Raw genomic sequence first — 14,750 nt, 5'->3', positions numbered from 1 at the left:
GTCACAGCCTCTTAACTTGTTCACCAGTATGGGGTGGGATACCGTATCGAAGGCCTTCCTGAAGTCTAAGTATATGACGTCAACCCCTACTCCTGCGTCCAGGAGTTTTGTGACCTGGTCATAAAAAGAGACTAGATTAGACAGGCATGATCTACCTGGTACGAACCCGTGCTGGTTTCCCCTCAGCATAGTTTGTCCTGCCGGGCTCTCGCAAATGTGAGCCTTGATAATTTTTTTGAAGACTTTGCCTAGGATGGAGGTGAGACTGACTGGCCTATAGTTGCCTGGGTCCTCCTTCCTCCCCTTCTTGAAAATGGGGACCACATTGGACCTTTTCCAGTCCTCCGGGACCTGGCCCATGCGCAATGAGCGTTCAAATATTCCCGCCAGTGGCTGAATATGGGAGAGGCTCCGTTCCCCTGGGCACCACTTGGGGTTACTAGGAATAACAGCCATAAATGGTTAGAGAGAAGGTTCAGGCTGGACATCAGGAGACAACATTACTTTACAGGTAGCGCTGCCAGGCTCTGGAATGGGCTCCCAGGTGAGGTGGGTGCTCTCTCCTACTTTGGGGGTCTTCAAGAGGAGGCTGGACAGATATTTGGCTGGGGTGATATGACTGTGGCACCCATTCCTGCCTGGGGCCTGATGATCTGTTTAGGTCCCTTCCGACCCTAAGCACTATGATACTATGACACTCACCTATGCCTTCATTACTTCTGGTGGGCACTATGGCTTGTGTCCCAACTCCCTTAAATAATTAATAATTAAGTTCTTCACACTCCATGCTGCTGCCTATCATCCTACAAGTACTGAGAGAAAGTACCAATAAACCTCTCTCTATCATTTCTCAGCCTAACTGCTGTTCTAGGCATGAACAATTCCAAATAGTCATTTGGTTTAAAACTCTTCCTGGAGTGGCTCCCATCTATTTCTAGGATATTCTCTCTCCTTTTCACTACAGCATCTGCTCCTGCCTCCACTACCTACAAATCAAGTTCAAATTTCATTTAAAAAGATTTATTTCCACTATAATCTGAAACAGCCATTTTGTTCTTTTGTTGCAAGCCTTATTGCTATATGCTTTTTTTTTTGTTGCTATAATGTATCTGTCCTAAACAGCCAGTTTTCTGGATACTGAGAGGCAAAGCATGAGATGCGCAGAGGTCCCTCTGCAATAGGTATTTACAGATGCACACATGGTAACTGCAGGTTTATCTGGAATGTAGTTGTGTTCATCAGTACTTTGCATCTGCAGCAACTAATCTGAAGGCCTATTTGTGATAAATGTGTACAAAGAATAGGGGCACATTTGCATATGCTCTTGCATACATTTGTACAAACATATGCAAATGGAGCTCTAACACTGGAAAAATTGGCATTTTGCAAATATTACAACTGATGCAACATCCTGTGGAACCATCTGTATTATTTCACTGTGCAAAAGTATTTTAAATAAAGCCTCTGATCTTGGGATGGATTCTAGTTCCCCTCTCAAGTAGACCCATGCGTTCCATAGGACTTTGGATGAGTATCAGCTAAGTACAGACATCCAAAAAGTCCAAGCCTGAATTGATTCAATCTTTGCAGGTTACTCTAAACTGTGAAGATTGAACTGATTTGCAAGTGAATTCACTTTTGATTTTGGAACTGCAGGCACATGCCTGCAGTGGCTCAGGCCAGAAACTGTGAGGTGGTAGAGCAAGCCCTCCCTTCCCTTCTGCGGCAGCTGCAAGGCTGGAGGGAAGCTGAGCTGGGGGGGCATGGCCAGGCCCTGGCAGGCTGAGTATGATTGGGGAGGGGTTTACACCCCTCAAGCAGCTGAGGCAAGGGTGTCAGGACTGCCAGTCATCTTACATACAGTTTAGAGTATGGGTGTATACAGGATGGTCTGGACAAGGATGTTCCTGCCTCAGGCAGGGGCTGGGCTAGATGTGACCCCTGCGGTTCCTTCCCAGCCCCACTCTTCTAGGATTCCCTGACCTGATCCACAGAAATTCTCATTCCCTGACCTGATCCCCTGTGCCACTCCTCCAAGAGCAGGGCATTTCAGGCCCCCGTTTTACTGCAAAAAGAAGAGGGAGGAAAGGCCTGGGGCTTGTTTCCCTGCCAGGACAGTCACCTCCATGATGGGACATGCACAAGGGGCTGAATGAAGCCAAGGGTCACACCCCACCCCCATGAAGTGAAGCAGGGCCTCTTGCTGCACAGCCCCTGCTCTCTGCATTGCTGCTGGGTGGTCTGAAAGAGGAGGCTGCAATCAGGCAGCTGCAGTGTCCAGTAACTCTGTGGGCAGTGCCAATAACTTCTCCAGCGGTGGCCACAGCTTCCCAGAAGTTGGTGAGAGTGACTCAGGCATAGTTGGCAGCAGAGATTGTGGGAGGGGGTTCCCCACTTGTCTCCTAATCAGTGCCACTGCCTTCCCTTCCCCCAGGGACACCCACCTTGAGCTGGGCCTAGGCCTGGCCTTGGTGGGAAGAGAAGCCACTTAGCTGGTGCCCCTGGGTCTGGCACCTGCTTCTGAACACCCTGTGCTTTCCCTGTTGTTGCATCACACAGGGGGGTAGCACTGGGATCCCTCCAGGAGCATCTCTACCCATGCCCAAATGCCTTCTGCTTCTGCCTGCAACAACACTGGCCCTGCCCCTTCCTCTCCCACTTTGCCTCAGGCCCAGGGCTGGCATTTGGCCATGCCCCTCCTCCCCTCTGCCACTCATCTCACCTTCACCCCTTCTCAGCCAGCCAGAGTGCTGATAGTGCTCCGGCTAGGGAGGAGAGGAGTGGGGCCAGCCCAGCCCCCCCCAGCCCAGCCCAGCCCTGGGCTGCAAAGCATGCTGGGATGCTGGGGGACTGTGAGTTAACTTCAACCAGGAAGGGGTCTGGGACAGAAGTCCCATAAACTGGCTTGACCTAAATTACTTAAGTCTGATACTACATTCAACCAGCTTTATCTTAAACCAGTTTCAGCCATTTTGAAAGTGGTTTATATGCACTGAATTTCTGTTCTGTTACAGGTTTAAACTGGTTTCTGATCATTTAAACTAGTTTATGTGTAACTTCTGTCCCTAGCCAGGTTCTGCACTAAGGAATCCACTGCAGGATCATGGCCACCATTATCACTGTATAAATGAGACTACCACTAAATATGTGCCTGCTGTTATGGGAAGTCGACTGTCTTCTAAAGGAGCAGCAGCAGGCTGCAAAATTGTATTGTACTGAAGTGTGCTGAAATTCCAAAAGAAATATTTAAACAACAAGGACAAAATAAAATGGTATTTCCAATGCCAACTTTGGGGTTGCTGTTATAACCTGCATGGGCTTTACTCAGCCCTTTGGTATTAAAGGCATTATATAAATTAATCAAAACGTAGCAAACATTTTTTAAGTCTCTCCTGCATTGCTGTCCCTTATCCAGCATATTGCAGAATGGCTTGTTAAAACATTGTTGATGCTGGAAATGAGCTGATCTTTTTGCTGCAAACATTCAGTTGGGATTATTGTAATTGGCATTAGTTAAGGTACATTTATTATTATAAGGCCTGGCTTAAATCAGCATGCTTAATACCAGAAGAAAAAAAATCATTTCTACCATATGGAGAGAAGAAGGTCTGAAAATAACATGAATCACTGAAGTTATTCTCACTCATATAGTCCAACTGCTGCCAGCGCTTGTGGCCTGACCCTGCTCTTGCTTATACCAGTGGCCACTTACAGATGTTTATTTTCTACTGGGAGAATAGCTGCTCTCCTGGTAAAAACCATGAGCATACAGATGTTCCAATTTTTTCTCCTGAAGCAAAAATAGCTGTTCCAGGAGAAAAATAATCCAATTCCAACCAGTTAGAAGTTGCTCCTGGGAGAGTTTCTCCTGGAAGAATGACATTCCTGTGGCTTATCTCCTCCCAGGGACCAGGAGGAGAGCAGCCACAAGAAAAGCCTCCCATGCATTTTGAAGATCCAGGTCTCCCTGATCTGGAGAAGGTACATGAAGAGGGAACTGCTCCTGCTTCTCCTCCTCCTGTAGATTGGGAAGGAAGGGGAGGAAGAGCCTCCACCTGCTCCCTGCTGGTTCCTCACACACCAGAGTCGTCAGTATGAGAAGCAGACAGAGCTCTGTTGGCTTTGGAGTCAGGCAGAGGTAGCAGTGCCGCAAGCTGCCTGCCTGCTTCTCACATCAGAGCCCCCAGGGTAAGAAGTGGGCAGGGGGCTTTGTCTTGCTCTTCCAGTCACCTCAGAAATGGGAGGGCTGGAGCAACCCATGCTTTCCACAGACCAGGATCATCAGAGTCTCAGGAAGGTGCAAAGAGCAAGGAGAGAGGGGGGAACTGCTTGTATTTCTCCCTCTCCTGGAAACCTTTCTAGCAGAGGAAATTTTCCACCACTAGAAATAAACACTTGTATGTGGCCAGTGTTAGACATGTGTGATGACACTGACTTCAATTAAGTTACTGCCACAAGTCAGAGAGATCAATGTCAGACCCTCTGATTATCTGAGTAGCTATCTGTCTGTGAAACAGATCCTCTAGCAAACATTTTCCTTTTCAGTTTTTACCTTTGCAACTTCTCCCATCCTCCTGTAAGATGTACCCCTTTGGACATGAACACTGGTAACTCCCCTCGGTGTTTTTACAGATGAAATTACAAGGCTTGGGGGACAGGCTGCATTCATTCAGGTCTAAAATAAGGAAAACCAAACATTTTAGTGATATCAGCCAAGATTAGCAGTAACAAATTAAAAGTGTACCCAGGAGAGTTCATATAAAAATAGTCCTCTGAACTTGGCAACGAATGGATTTTTGTTGCACTATAATTAAAGAAAAACCCTCCTCTCTACTTCTGTGCGAGTTTCCTCTGAAACTCCTCTCTTTAGCAATGAACTTCCAAGTGTACACTAATAGGAGCTTACCTACGCAGAGAGTGCCAGTTATATCTGGTGTATAGCCTGTATTGCAAAGGCAGTGATATGATCCTCTCTCATTGACGCATTCTCCATTACGGCAAACGTCATGAATAACCTTGCACTCATCAATATCTGCAATTCAAAAGACATTAACTCAGAGGGAAAAAAAAAAAGGAAAATACATTGATTTTAATAAGTCTCTTGTGCTTTGACATGAAAAAAGTGACTTAAAATAATTATAATAATTATTTCATGGATTTAAGAGGCTTACATCTTTGGAAGAAACAGGTACAAATTGAGTACTACAGCGTAAGTTTAACATTTATATTCAATGAACAAAATCTAAATAAGAATACCAGCTAGATTTGGAGAGCTATCAAGAACCCCAAATAAAAAAAACAGATCATGCCTGAATTCAAGCTAATGGGAACTTCACATTTATTATTGTGAATCAGGTATCAGACAGATTTCAGGGGTACTTAGTCATACTGGCAAAATTAGAGGAAAAATATTTTAAAAGCCTTAGCAGCTCAGAAGTCTAAGTCCCATTTTCAAATGTGACAGTCAGATTTCTAAGGTATTTTTTGCATGTAGAGAGTTAATACAGGACTCAGGCATTGGGTGCTTTTAACAGTTGCACCAGGTGCCTATGCCTATCTCAATGTGTATCTATGTATATATAACATATCTAAATACCACTGAAAAATCAGGCTGTTTAGTACTGGAGTGCCTGTCTTTTTCTTTCTTTTTTTTTTTTTTAAGGGACTTGAGTGCCTTTGCAAATGTTACCCATTCATTTTGTAATTCTTTTGCAGACTTGCAAAAATGATAGCTCAAACACCAGAAAAATGCCTGCCTGGAGCAAAGTCCAGCCCCATGTCCACAGTACTGCACATTTTTTCTGTAACTGAACTAATTGGGTAGATATAAGAAACAAATGCTGGGGTAGACATCTGCAGATGCACTACGAGTTGGAGTGTGCAACGGTCCATATTCACATGTGCCTGACTACTCAAGCTTCCACATAAACATGTCTGCTTGCCCAATGATTTGGGCGTCTGCTAACATTTGGGGGTTAGTCGCTGCTTAAACCTGGCCTCTTTGGCAATTCATGCAGGTTAGCAGCAAGTTCTGTATTCACTCCACCTAAAATCTTGCTGGAGGTTTGGCCTTACATCCAGAATGTCGAATGATGTTACAACAAAACAATTCACCGTGCTCAAAAGCTGTAAAAAACAGTCTGTACCATTTTCACTTAATTTATCTTTTTGGACCATAGTCTTGTACAGACAGAAATACCTGCTCCATTGGACATATATCCTCGGCCGTGAGGGCAAAGCTTTTTAAAGGCCACAGTCCCTGGGAAGGGGCAGATCTCGCAGTTTGGCCCCCATCCTCGCCCACCATCGCAGCAGCATTCAGACTTGGTGACAGAGTTCCTGTTGCTTGATCCAATTTGACACATACTTTGTAACACTTCAATGAAGCAGTAGCCCTCTCTGTTGTCTGAAAGACAAATTAGGCAGCATGAAGAATCTGAACGGTGATGACCTTCAGAGCATCAACAGATATTAGGAATTTAGTAAGAAATATAAAAGAAAGGGAAGCATACTTAACCCTGAGCCTGTGGAAGCGAGAGTGAAAGGCTGGCAGCAGTGAGAAAGAGAACATGATGTCTGAAGGAAACAAAGGAGACAAGAAATGTAGTAAGATGTAGAAGAAAAGTCACATTATGCCTAGGAAAAGATGTGCTTTCTGTTTGAACTCTGAGAGAAAGGGCTATTTGAAAAACAGAATCACCAGTGAGAAAAGGGCAAAGTAATTTCAGGCTGACAGATACTAATCAACAAGAACCTTTTATTTGAAACCAACACATTCTAATGGACTGATATAAGTATACAATTAGCACAGAAAGAAGTTAGCTGTAGGAGAGTGCCTAGCTACAGAAAGCTCCATCCTGCAGACTCTTATACATGGTAGGAACTTTACTCAATATTAGCCCCACTGAGTTCAAGCTCTTGAATACTTCTGCAAGGTTTAGCTTTGCAAAAGCAGGAACTTGTTACTTACCCAAGCATTCATTCTGCGTGTCACTGGCAGTAAATCCTTCATTGCATTCACATCTGTAACTTCCTTTTGTGTTTATACAGCGACCGTTCTCACAGATCCCAGGTTTGGTTTGACATTCATTCTCATCTGCATTTTAAGAACATGACAAAAAAAATCCGTCACTGGGTTAAGTCATGGAGACAAAAACAGGAGACAACCTGCGGAAGTGCTGAAATTGTGCATTTCTCACTGGGTAAACTTGAGGATGATAACAAATAGAAGGAAACAGAGGTGACTATTGATTTTCTGAAACACTGTTCAGTATTTGAAGGACAGATTAATCAAGTAGTTAGCAAGCAAGCCCAAATCACATATTTTGCTTCTAAGTTTTCCCACCAATGTACTCCGCATTACTAATTTACTGATAAAGTATTTGACAGCCCGTTTTGTATCACCCAAATTTCATGAAGGGTTTAAAACAATACAAGTACAACAGTGCTTACAGTTCAGAGGCATATAGCACAGTACAGTACAGGGAGATTTCTTATTAAACACTGAAGAGAACTTTGTGTTTTATTATATGTCCAATATATAAATCTCTTTATTATACATTACTTTTACATTCTGCTGCTTTGCAATGGGAAAAATCTATACAAAATTAAGTGCCTACCCCTAATGTTTACACCAATATTTGTCTTTCATTGTCAGATAAATTAGGTAGGTTATTGGTACTAATCTACATTTTACCCTAACTACAAAAGACAGAGAGAACCACAGCTGGTGTAATTCAGCCTACACCCATCAATTTAATTGAAGATAAACCTACTGGCAGCAATTAAAGACCTAAAATGTTACAGAAGGATTGTCCATGTATGCACACAAAGTGCAAAGCAGTGGCGAGGCAGGTTCTACATATATTTCATGGCCACTGTTATACAGCTAGAAGAAGAATGTTTTTTCCCCCAGTTACTTATCACTTAGTCAAAATACATGACTGCCGATTTTTCTCCTGAATCTGACTTTGTTATCTGCAGTTCAGCTGTACTGGGAAGAATACTACTCCCTAGAGCCTTAACATCTCAGAGCCACTTACCTATGCATCCTTCACCATCTGGCCTGCGTTGAAATCCTGGTCCACATATGCACATGTAAGTGCCAATCAGATTTTTGCATTCCATCAGTTTTTCAGCACAGTCATGAATTCCTTCTTCACACTCATTCTGATCTGAAACAGGATGCATGTTGCAGAATCGTATATACTTAATGAGAGAAAGAGATGCTCTTGGAAACTTGCAATAGTGGATGTTTAGGATTGAAAGTGTAATCATACATAGCCACTACACTCACTCCAGTTGTATTCAATTGCAAACGGAAATATTGGTCTGGTAAAATTCATTTGTACTTCAGTGCTGTTTGGTTAGGAATCGGGGCCTTTTAAAATAACATTACTGCATTTTGCACAGATTTTCAGACTAGAAGGGACAAACATGATCATTTTTTCTCTTTTACCTATAGGGTCCCTGAAGACCTGGAGCCCTCTAGCACCATAAGTAACTATCCTATGTCTAATGTCACCTGAAAGTGCATTCTCACAACCATGAAAGCATGTTGGGTACCTTACCTCTGCACATTCTCCTGTCTTCTCTAAGAACATAGCCAGCTGGACACTTGCATTCATATGATCCGTAAGTGTTCACACAACGGAATGCACAGAGTAGAGGATTTTGAGCACACTCATTCATATCTGAATTGAGAAAAAGCAATCATTTATAAGCCAGGTGAGATTTGCTTTTGCAAAATCTAACGGCTAGGAATTCATGCAGTTTAGGTTAGCTTTAAGTTAGAAATGCCAAATTCCATAGGATCAAATACTAATGTCAGATGTTCTACTGACTGTGGATATCTACATAGAAACAGGGCAACAGGCAGCCCTGTTTGACAAGACTAGATTATGTGAGCAGGGCAGCAGAAATCACACACAACATTACGCCATCTTTAATGTCAGTCTGGATATGGGAGAAGCTTCTAGGTCTGTATTGCCAAAATATAGTCAATGTTAAACCAATACCTTAATGGTGTATTGCTGATTCTGTGTGCTCTATTTTAATTGTCAGAAAGGTAAGTCTCTTTTGTAGACTGAATTTCATGAAGTATTACCTTTATTGGGACCAACATTACCTGAAACACAATTACATATGTGTTGTGTAAACGGAATGCTTGCTGCTACAAAGACGTGTTCATGGACTTGATTTTATTTCCCACTAAACATAGTGAAAGTCTTTCCACTGTTTTTACTGGGAACCAGATGAGGCCCTAAATGCCTGTAAAAGTAGCACAGGCCACTCCAGTGTCAGAATTAGATTACTGTGTGTTCCAAGGGAGAAAGAGTCTATCCCAAAGCCTTCAAGCTCTCATATCAAAGCTGAACTCATAAGGAATACAATCAGCAACATTTTCAGCGAAAGTACAAGACACACCAAGACTAGAGTGAACATATTATGGTTAGGGGAATCTGGGCTGCGAGGCACTGCCACCATGCATACGCACACATGCACAAACATACCCATACCCCACCCCCCTGACCCCGTGGCTCCCAGGAACCCTGATGGCAAGAAGGGGCAGGATAGCATGGAGGCCCATAGCCAGGCTCCATCCCCTGCATGTAGAACCTGGACCCTGCTGGGAGTAGCCCCTCCGTTTCACCACCGACAGCCACTCAGGAGCGTCGCATGCCCTGGAGCTCCAGCAGCATGGCACAAGGTTGCTGGTGGCAGATGGCCATCCCAGTTTTCCCTGCACAGTTTCCCCAAGCCCCATCCCTGGCCCCCTCACCAAGCTGCTATCCCAGCTGATGCCTGCCCCAGGCAGAAGTGGTGCCTGGTCCAGTCCACGCCCCGCCCCCCACCTCCAGCCATTCCTCAGCAGGGTATGGGCCAGGCATCCGGGTGCCGCTTCCAAGTGCCGCATCCAGCAGCAGCCAAATCCAGGACTTTTGCTTCAATTTACACCGTGTGGCCAGGAAAGCCTACGAAACCTGGGACTGTCCCAGCCAATCTAGAACGTATGGTCACCCTAACCATGACCCACACACTCTCATCTGGGTGGGTAATCAGTCCATCAGCAGGCACAAGCTCAGAATCTCAGCAAGTCTTCATGTATATGTCTAGGTAAAAATGCAGACAAAGTGCAGCTCTGTAACTCAGAATTATTTCTGCAAAGCTATCTGAGTTACAATGTTACCCCAGACCAAACAGAAGTTCACTGTTGGTTTCAGGGAGTAGGGGAATCAATCTGCCCCTGCAGCCAGGTTCCCATAGCAATGGCCAAGTTCTCTGCCAGCGCTCACTGTTTTCAGAATGGGAGGAGGAAAGGCAGCAGAGGGAGCTCATTCTTGGGGTTCCCCACCCAGTGTTTAAGGGTGGGATGGGATGGATGAATTGGAGCCCCCCCACCTCAGGGTGGCTCGATACACCTGCCCCACCCTCCAGGGAGGGCTGAAAAATCCCCAGACCGAACTCCCTCTGCTCCCTCCCCCTCCCCCCCCCTTCTGAAAACAATGACAGGCTCAGAGCTCAGCAGACACAATTTACATAAGATGCTGCATTTTGAAATTCTTGGTCTGATACTTCATGCAATGCAGGGTCAGATTTTCATCTGATCAGCCATTTTTGAAGCTATCTGCAGCCATGCAATTGTGTTTGGCCACAGCTATAAACTGCTTTCTGTGGCCAGATTGGGTGAAAATTGTCACTTCTTTCTGCATCCATAGTGTGGCAAAGGGATTCAGGCTGGTTATAAGAAGGGGTTCAGATAGAGTTCTCTGGAGTAGGGATCAGGCCAAGGTCTCACATCACACAGAAGTTCACTTGTTTTGGCATCTTATCAGTTGCTTTTGATATTATGTTACCATGTTTTAACCACAAAGCAGCAAGTGGAATTTCAGTCTCACCTTCACATGTCATCATTGGTCCTGGCTCAAATCCTTCCTCACAGGTACATTCAAACCCTCCTATGACATTCCTACAAGTTCCATTTCCACACGGATTTCCAACTGCACATTCATCAGTGTCTGCAAGCAATTAAATCAATGCATGAATACAGGTTACAGCAGGGCAAAGCAAACACTTCTAGCCTTTACCACCTGCAAGATTTCTGGATTATTCATGAATGTCCATTTCAAGACAAGGCAGACAAGGTTCCTTGGGTAAATTTGATATCTTTTATTAGACCAACCCAAATGGTTGGAGAATAGTTATTAAGCAAGCTTTCGGGTTCAAAAACCCTTCGTCAGGCTAAGGAAGCTGCAGCAGTTGCTGCGTGCTCTTCCTGGATGGAAGACAAGGAACCTCTGATGGCACTGAACTGTCAGGTATCACAGCTGTTCCTTAACAGCAATACTTAAGAAAGAAGAAGTTTTTAAAATGGAAGATGACTGTTATACTTACCTACACATTCAGCTCCATGAAGGATATAACCATATGGACATTCACAGCGAAAGGAACCATCTGTGTTGATGCACCGCCCAAATTTACAGTTATCTGGATCAAGACACTCATCCACATCTTAGCCCAAAAACAAAAATAAAAAAGGGACACATTCATCAGAGTTCATTATATGTAAATTTTGGACTAATCTGGCACTACAAATTTTGAAACTAGTATAGAATATTTCTATATTCAGAATAAAAAATATTTGAATGTATATAAAGAAAGCAGTTACATTTTCAGGCCAAATTTTCAAAGGGTGGCCTACAAATGGCAGTATTTTAAAGGTCAAGTGCAGAATCTTCCTAAGAGGGATCCCACTAACAGTGAAAAATAAAAGCTAACCATCCTCCTTGAATCAAAATAGTGGCCAAAAAGCCCTGGATTGGAGTGGGCTTTGTCTTTGGAAAGAGTTGGACTTGAGAGAAGGTATAAATGAGACTCAGTAATAGTGAATTACAACTATTTTGAGTCCATGCTCTGGGTTCTGAAGATGGCTCGCCACATGTGACAGCAATGTAATATACAAGGAAAAACAATAAAGGTAATTAACAGAGTGAGAGAGATGCAGGCTTGAATTTTAAGATCTATGTCAACTTTCTGCATCCTGCCCATCCGCTTTGCAACACCAATCTATGGCTCTTGGAAACTTTGTGAAAATATGACTTTTAAGCAGAATGGATGGCAAATGATCAATAGAAAATGAGCTGCTAGCATTAAACTCATACAGTAATGTTCAGAACAGTAGTCACTCACCAAGGCGCGCATCACCTGGTCCAATAAGAATACCTATTCCAAATGGACATATCTGTCGAAATGCATCTGTAAGTGAAATGAGTTTTAAAAGAGCTTAAAGCCATATTACAGCAATTCATGTAACACATCAACTATCAGCTTAATCTTAATCATTAAGCTACACATTCACAATGGCATAGAAACCCTTCTTCTCGCTCCCTCCTCCTCTCTCTACACACACACACATACACAAACACCAAGAATGCAAGTATATACCATAGTTTTATTCAAATTTTATCATATCTACTGGGCATATATAAATATCAAAATCTTTAAATAATTTTATTTTCTCCTTAAGGAACAAACTAAACAAAATAGTTGTACTAAATGCAACAGAAATAAATTGATGCATTCTCATTCCCTGTAAATAACATTTCTAAATGTATACATTAATCTAATCAGAAAAGTCTGTCGAATCCTGTACAGTCATAGGTTAATATTTGCTTAATGCAAAGAAACCTTTTACATGTCAAATCATGATTTTATCTGAGGTATGCTGAGGAGGTGGTGTCTCAGTTTAGAGTGGAGTTAAGGTAGAGTTCAGGTTTAATACCTCCAAACCTTCATGAACTGTTTTTGCAAGGTTTCAAAAGTCAGATGTCTTTGAAGATCATGTTACTGTCCAGTCTTTGTTGTAGAAAACAAGTTTCACTTTGCTTATGTGAATCACAAATCCCATTCTGGGAACTTGACCAATAAATAAAATCATAAATTCCCACAACACTGGACCAACATTTAATGAGAAGGGATGTACTCACAAAATTTCCATCTGATTCAGGTTCAGAAAACAGAAATCTTCTGATTTTGAACAAAAAATGATAAGACTTCCAACATTTGTGACTGAAGGTGGAGTCTTGTATATGAGACAGCAGTTAAGACCCATCTCAAGATATTATGCTTTTGAGCCCATTTCAAGATATAACTGCTCTCTATACTCAGAATATAATAAGACCCTGTCACAGCATACAGTAAAACACTGTTTGAAGTCCTTTAATATACTAAGTGTAAGCTTACAATGTAATGCTGCTATTTGTTTTTAGAAGCCGTTGATTTTTATTTTAAAATGTTATCAACATTTTACTGTGATTATATGAAAGGAAAAACTATACAGTCACATATTATAGCAACAAGATCAGTGAAGTCTCTGGCATATGGCTACTTGCCGAGAGAAAATTCAGTCTTGCTTGGCTATCAAAGGCTTATCTGATGAAATAGAGCTTACATGGGACTCAAGTGATAAAGAAACCTTTGGCTGACTACCTTCACAGGGGGCTACATAGCATACAAATGATAAGATATATATCAAGGGACACATTTGAACACTTAAGAAAATTTTGCATCATCCAAGATATACTGAGAAAGTTATGAGTCTTCTAGACTCAGACATTATGATGCTACTTTTTATTTTAGAGATGAAAAAAATCCATTTGCTTTGGTAGCATCAACCGAGAACAATTCAGACTACGACAAACATATGTAATGGTACTTTAAGAAAAAGCTCTGAAGTTTACTATGCTTTTCCAGTTAACACTACCCACTTGGCTTGTATTCTGCGAAGAGAATTTAACCACCCACACTGAGGGAATAAGCCTTAAAGGAATATCTCAACTGGGAAATCTGTTTTTTTTTTCCTCTTGGCTCCAAAGAATATGATCTGCTAAACATCTACATAATTTATGAATGTGATGAACTGTATTAATATATTGCTGAAATGTTAATATTGTTAATTATGGTTTGTCATCCTGAATTAACGTGCCTGTAATGTGCAACATAACTATGCCGTAACATCACTGCTCTTTGTGAATGTGTTTGGTGCAATTAGAGACTTAGTGAATAATCAGGTCCCCATGCCTCTGTTATCTGCGAGTCTTTCACAGATGGAAAGTTAAGCAAAAACTTTAAAAAAATAGTTAAATACATTGGAAAACCATAAATCTTGGCCAGAAAAGTCAGAGGGGTAAAGGTGATATTTATATTGATTTTCTAAAAAGATCTAAATAGATTAACATTTTCAGCACTTAAATTGGTTTTAGATAAAGTTCACTTTGTGTCAAGGATATTGTTATGCTTAGCCTCTACCAAAAACTTAGTATTATTTTGCCATTTAAAAGAAACAAAGCATTTGTAACCTCCAGAGCAGAGTGCTATCAGTCTACTCATACTTCCCTTCTACAACATAACTCAAAATTACTACTTATATGTTTTGAGAAGTGGGTATGTCCTACACTCCTTTATAGCAGAAAGGTTTCTACTCTATAAAAAAAATATAACTAATAATATACATAATACACTCCTATTAAGGGATATTAATATTAATGTAATTAAACAAAATAATTTACCATTTTTTGAGAAACAATTTATTTTTCTAATTTCTTCTCCTGTGACCCTCCCCCATGATACTGCTTTCCTTTTTAACCTCTGAGAGTGCATAGCAATATTAATGCAATATGTTTGATAACATACCATCTGCTTCCTCTGGACAGAGTTCACATGGGTCGCCCCAGCCTTGTCCTTTCAAGGCA

The 14,750-nt window shown here is 42.1% G+C and overlaps 1 protein-coding gene across 1 annotated transcript in view; it reads right to left on the bottom strand.

Annotated features, from left to right (window-relative positions):
* The window catches only part of FBN1 (fibrillin 1), a 242,811-nt gene that overhangs the window by 17,740 nt on the left and 210,321 nt on the right, over positions 1–14,750 (bottom strand). Inside the window, 10 exon segments of the mRNA XM_014522437.2 lie at positions 4,553–4,675; positions 4,907–5,032; positions 6,200–6,406; positions 6,971–7,096; positions 8,043–8,174; positions 8,571–8,693; positions 10,899–11,018; positions 11,395–11,511; positions 12,190–12,255; positions 14,692–14,750. The exon segment at positions 14,692–14,750 is cut by the window's right edge and continues 10 nt beyond it. Coding sequence (XP_014377923.2) covers positions 4,553–4,675; positions 4,907–5,032; positions 6,200–6,406; positions 6,971–7,096; positions 8,043–8,174; positions 8,571–8,693; positions 10,899–11,018; positions 11,395–11,511; positions 12,190–12,255; positions 14,692–14,750 — 1,199 coding nt within the window.

The sequence above is a fragment of the Alligator sinensis genome, unplaced genomic scaffold (assembly GCF_000455745.1).
Source record: "Alligator sinensis unplaced genomic scaffold, ASM45574v1 scaffold814_1, whole genome shotgun sequence".
NCBI lineage: Eukaryota > Metazoa > Chordata > Crocodylia > Alligatoridae > Alligator > Alligator sinensis.
This window is presented reverse-complemented; position numbering and strand designations above follow the sequence as displayed.